Here is a 4,092-nt window from a genome sequence, read left to right as displayed (position 1 = left end):
GTACGTACAGTGACCCCTGCGCTCCTTAAAACAGGAAACATGCATGTTAACATGCGCCTTTCTTCAGATTGATATAATACCATCGTGGAAATGTTTTGATGTGAAAATATCGCATTTGCACGCAAATTGAGTGTCCACGTGAATCAATGTAATAAACAACATGCGGAAACTATGGCAGCAAATCGGTAGCTAGATTGTACAAGAGACGAGAACATCTCTTTGTTTTAATTTAGAGAATTAAAGTATTAAAAAAGTAAAGTAGTAATTAGTATCTGTACTTCATTGAAAATGTCACACAGTCGGACAGCACTCATATAATAGGGTGACCAAACGTATTTCCCGGAACATGTTCGTATTCCACGTCCTGTCCCGGGCGTCCCCGTTACTTTTACCTTCATTGGATTGTCATTTGTTATTGGAGTTTTTGTTGTTGACTTTTACTGAAAAGTATTTTTATTAAACCAACTGTAAATATGTTATTGTAGGATTATGAGGGCCTGTGTTAAGTGAGTGCATGCAGTATATGTGACTGGTCAGACAGTTCTCTTACTTTTTGTCTCCCTTCAGATGGCTGTGTAAAGATAGGAGAATCCACACAAAGATGAATGAAGAATTAATACTTCTCTCCCCTAGTTCAGACCTGCTTGCAGTTGAATGCGTCAGCTCACCGACCTGTCAACTCAGTCGCAGAAGTGAAACGATGTAGGTTTTCTTTGCCAGTTTTAGTGTAATAAATCCCATTGTCTAAAAATTAGAGGCCGATTGTACTATTTTACTGTTTTGTATTTGGGCGTTTATGTTAGCTCAATCCTCCCTCGTTCGTGTGGACTCTGTCCCGGGCGCCTGTACCGTCTGACGGGCGAACACTACGACCAAACGACATTTGTCCCGTTCGAGCTCCCGTAGCGCCAACACTCAAAATGGCGGAGAAGAAACCAGCAGGTACTGTGTTTACCGTTAATAAATGTGTTTACTTTCGTGGGTTTTCACAACTCATAACCAGCTAGCTAACACTGTTAATAAAGCAACAAACATAAATAAAGCACATATAACAGTAACAGTGAACTGAAGAAACTAAGACGGAAACATTTCAGGCGTGTGTCTGTGTACAACATGCATGTTTCCTAACTGGTCACGTTAGTTGTTGTTCTCCGGGTCCAGTCCGCTCACAGGACCCGAACCAGCGGCGGGTTTTGGACAGCGCGACTCGCCAACGGCGCCTGACCCGCCAGCTGGAGGCTCTGGAGAAGGACAACTTCCAGGACGACCCACACGCCAGCCTGCCCCAACTAGTCAAGCGACTGCCGCAGTTTGACGAGAACAACGAATCCGGTGAGGCCAGTTCACATCAGTAATATCGCGGTGCTGTTTTGACGTTTGGTTCCTGAGCTTTGACACCTCTTGTCTCACTGTACCGTGAAGGAAAGCGAAGGAAAAAGACGAGGGGCGACCATTTTAAGCAGCGGTTCCGAAAAAACTTTCAGGCTCTGCTCGAGGAGGAGGTGAGGTGTTGTGTGCTATCTAAAACCACGGCTCAGTTATAGAACCAGATCTATGGGATCTCATCAAACAGGTGAGGGATAACGGGATTCAAACCACTCTCTGTCTGTCTGTTTGTAGGACCTAAGTGTGAGTGAGGGTCCAAACTACCTGACAGCGTGTGCTGAGCCCTCTAAACTCCCCCAGCGTCATTTCTGTGCTGTGTGTGGTTTCCCCTCCCACTACACCTGTGTGTCCTGCGGTGCGCGCTACTGCTGTGTTCGCTGCCTGGGGACACACCATGAGACCAGGTACAACACATGCACCTTATGACTCCAGCTAACACGCATAGTTTATGACACCATAAACATTTTTTCCATGCTTTCTCTTTTCTCAGGTGTCTGAAGTGGACCGTCTGAGTCATGTGTTTTAATTGGACAGTTCAGCCTCTGTAACCCAGGAGTTCAGGTTTTGCCTAAAGTCTGGTTACTGTACAAATGGACTGATGGAGTCCATGTCCATCCACTGTTCCTCAGCTGGTGGTTATTGCAGTATCTGCTGCAATAATCAGGTCACTTGTGAAGAGCCAGACCTTGGAAGTCTCAAGTTCAGAGGTCAGAGGTGAGGCAGACTTTGTGATGCCTTCCTGCAGCGACACTCCCACAGGAGTATAAAGCACATGGACGTTGTATTATATTAATATTGGTTTTAAGGGGATGTTTTTTTTCAGTGTCTGTTTTGACACCAACATCATCTACTGTGGTGGAATTTGGAGGAAGGCTACAGGTTGAAATGTCAACCACAGAACGTGGGTTTTACTGCCTGTTTCGTTTCCTCACAATCCTTTAGTCAGTACAGTTTGTGGTTTAACTTTACTCCATGCTCTCGTACTGTGGCGTCGGCTACAGGGATACGTCATCACAAACTCATCATGTTGTTTCCAGGCCATTTGTGAAGTGGCTCTGTGGAGACTGTATGGCAGGACTTGGTTCATTGTTGTGAATCTGTTTGCTTTTTATGAAAAACTGAAAGAAAAAAAAAAAGTTTTGAAAGTTTTTTTATTGTTGTAATTTTATCACAATGCAGAACAAGGTGCTTCCGTAGTTTCTCATAAACAACCCGACAGTATTTGAGAAACACCCATCCATAGCAGTTAGAGGTAGCGTGACGCTTTGGTCTTGACAGCGGATTGTCTTATTGTTTGGATTTGTAGCTAAATACCTCTGCTATTTCCATAGCTGGGTTTTGTATATCTTGCCAGATGTATAGAAAACTATCTGTGGCTGTATGAATCCTGAACATAGATTACAAATTGCAACAATGAGTCTTTACATATTCAAAAAACAAGTGTACTGAACATTTATTCAACTACAATAATTAATTGACCTGAGCAAAACACTTCAGGAAAATGTTACCTATTTCTGTCAGCACTACCATTTCAGAGGATACTGTAATGTTGGTGCATTATACAGACTGGATGGACCAGCAGAAGCCATTAAGAGAAGAAACCTTTCATCAGCTTCTCCCGTAGGACTGCACTGCAGCGTTTCCCCTACATTCTCAGGTCCAGAGGGTGTCGAACACAAAGCCACCATATCCATGTCTCATGGGCAGGCGTCTCGTCCGCCTGTACGTCCCGAGGGCCCTGCAAAGGACTCCACCAGGGCGCTGTTACCAACTGGTGGTCCTGCCCGTTAACTGTAGTTTCTTTATGACGTGGCAGGCAAAGAATCTTTGGTACACTTTCAGATTAGAAGGCAGATACTTGGGTCTTTTGATAAGGTGCACTGTGTGGTTTGATAGAGGCTTAAGCAACTCCTATCAGTTGTGAAGGCGTCTCCGTGATCTTCACTGGAACACACCTGTGCATAGGTGCAAAGTTCTTGCAAACTACTGGAGCTGCTGATAAAACCGTGCTGTCATCACAAAATCCCTTAAAAGAAATTCCATAAAATCAACAGCAAAACTCAGAATCACTTTCAGTGGTGTAATTAGAGCAATAACAAAACTACTAAAGTACGTCTTGCATGAGAATTTTCACACATTTATACTGGAAAATATTTTTCCAGATTTTTTTCCAGACTTTACTATATTTCCAAGAACTCATTAATTTAAAATTAAAAAATGTAAATGTCTAAAATTATATTAAAAAGATTATTTGTACCTAGTGGACAGATACAGAGGTCCAAAAATCCTGAATGGCACTGTACTACAGGATTGATGTAACATTTAGTAATTCACTAAAGTGCTCCTTGAGCCAATCACTGCAGTATATCATGATTGGAGATTAAAATGGTGACTGCATCTGTATAATCTGATATGCAGACTAATAGAAGTTTATATTGCCTTAAAATGTAATCTAAATTTGTACTGCAAAAACCGTTAAAAATGTAATCTGAATTTAAAACTGCAAAAGTATTTACAGCACATCTGTGTCGACCGTTCTTAGTTGGCAGAAATGTGGTAAAACCAGAAAAGCTGTGAGCTATTTGGGTGGGCTAGATGATTTGTAGCTGGTGTGTCTCAGCCAGTCCACAGCTAGTTTTGTGACTGTGGAAGAGTTTGGACAGAGCGTCCATGTAAAGCCCGTGATAGTGGTCCATCTGCTCCTCC

At 42.8% G+C, this 4,092-nt stretch overlaps 1 protein-coding gene across 1 annotated transcript; it reads left to right on the top strand.

Moving 5' to 3' along the window:
* The first annotated feature begins 796 nt into the window (after positions 1-796).
* LOC143518429 (zinc finger HIT domain-containing protein 1-like) lies at positions 797-2,501 on the top strand. The gene is made up of 5 exons (XM_077010911.1): positions 797-942; positions 1,162-1,332; positions 1,423-1,502; positions 1,621-1,790; positions 1,877-2,501. Exons 1-5 carry the CDS (start codon positions 921-923, stop codon positions 1,896-1,898), a joined length of 465 nt encoding a protein of 154 aa, XP_076867026.1. The 5' UTR covers positions 797-920; the 3' UTR covers positions 1,899-2,501.
* Positions 2,502-4,092: the final 1,591 nt, after the last annotated feature.

The sequence above is a fragment of the Brachyhypopomus gauderio genome, chromosome 7 (assembly GCF_052324685.1).
Source record: "Brachyhypopomus gauderio isolate BG-103 chromosome 7, BGAUD_0.2, whole genome shotgun sequence".
NCBI lineage: Eukaryota > Metazoa > Chordata > Actinopteri > Gymnotiformes > Hypopomidae > Brachyhypopomus > Brachyhypopomus gauderio.
The sequence above is the reverse complement of the archived record's forward strand: the minus strand, read 5'-3'. Positions and strand labels throughout refer to the sequence as shown.

Excerpts from the sequence above, each read along its gene's own strand:
- LOC143518429 (XM_077010911.1), top strand. The coding sequence starts at position 921 with ATGGCGGAGAAGAAACCAGCAG. Across the intron at positions 1,503-1,620 it reads AGGCTCTGCTCGAGGAGGAG|GACCTAAGTGTGAGTGAGGG; the intron begins GTGAGGTGTTGT and ends GTCTGTTTGTAG. Across the intron at positions 1,791-1,876 it reads GGGACACACCATGAGACCAG|GTGTCTGAAGTGGACCGTCT; the intron begins GTACAACACATG and ends CTCTTTTCTCAG.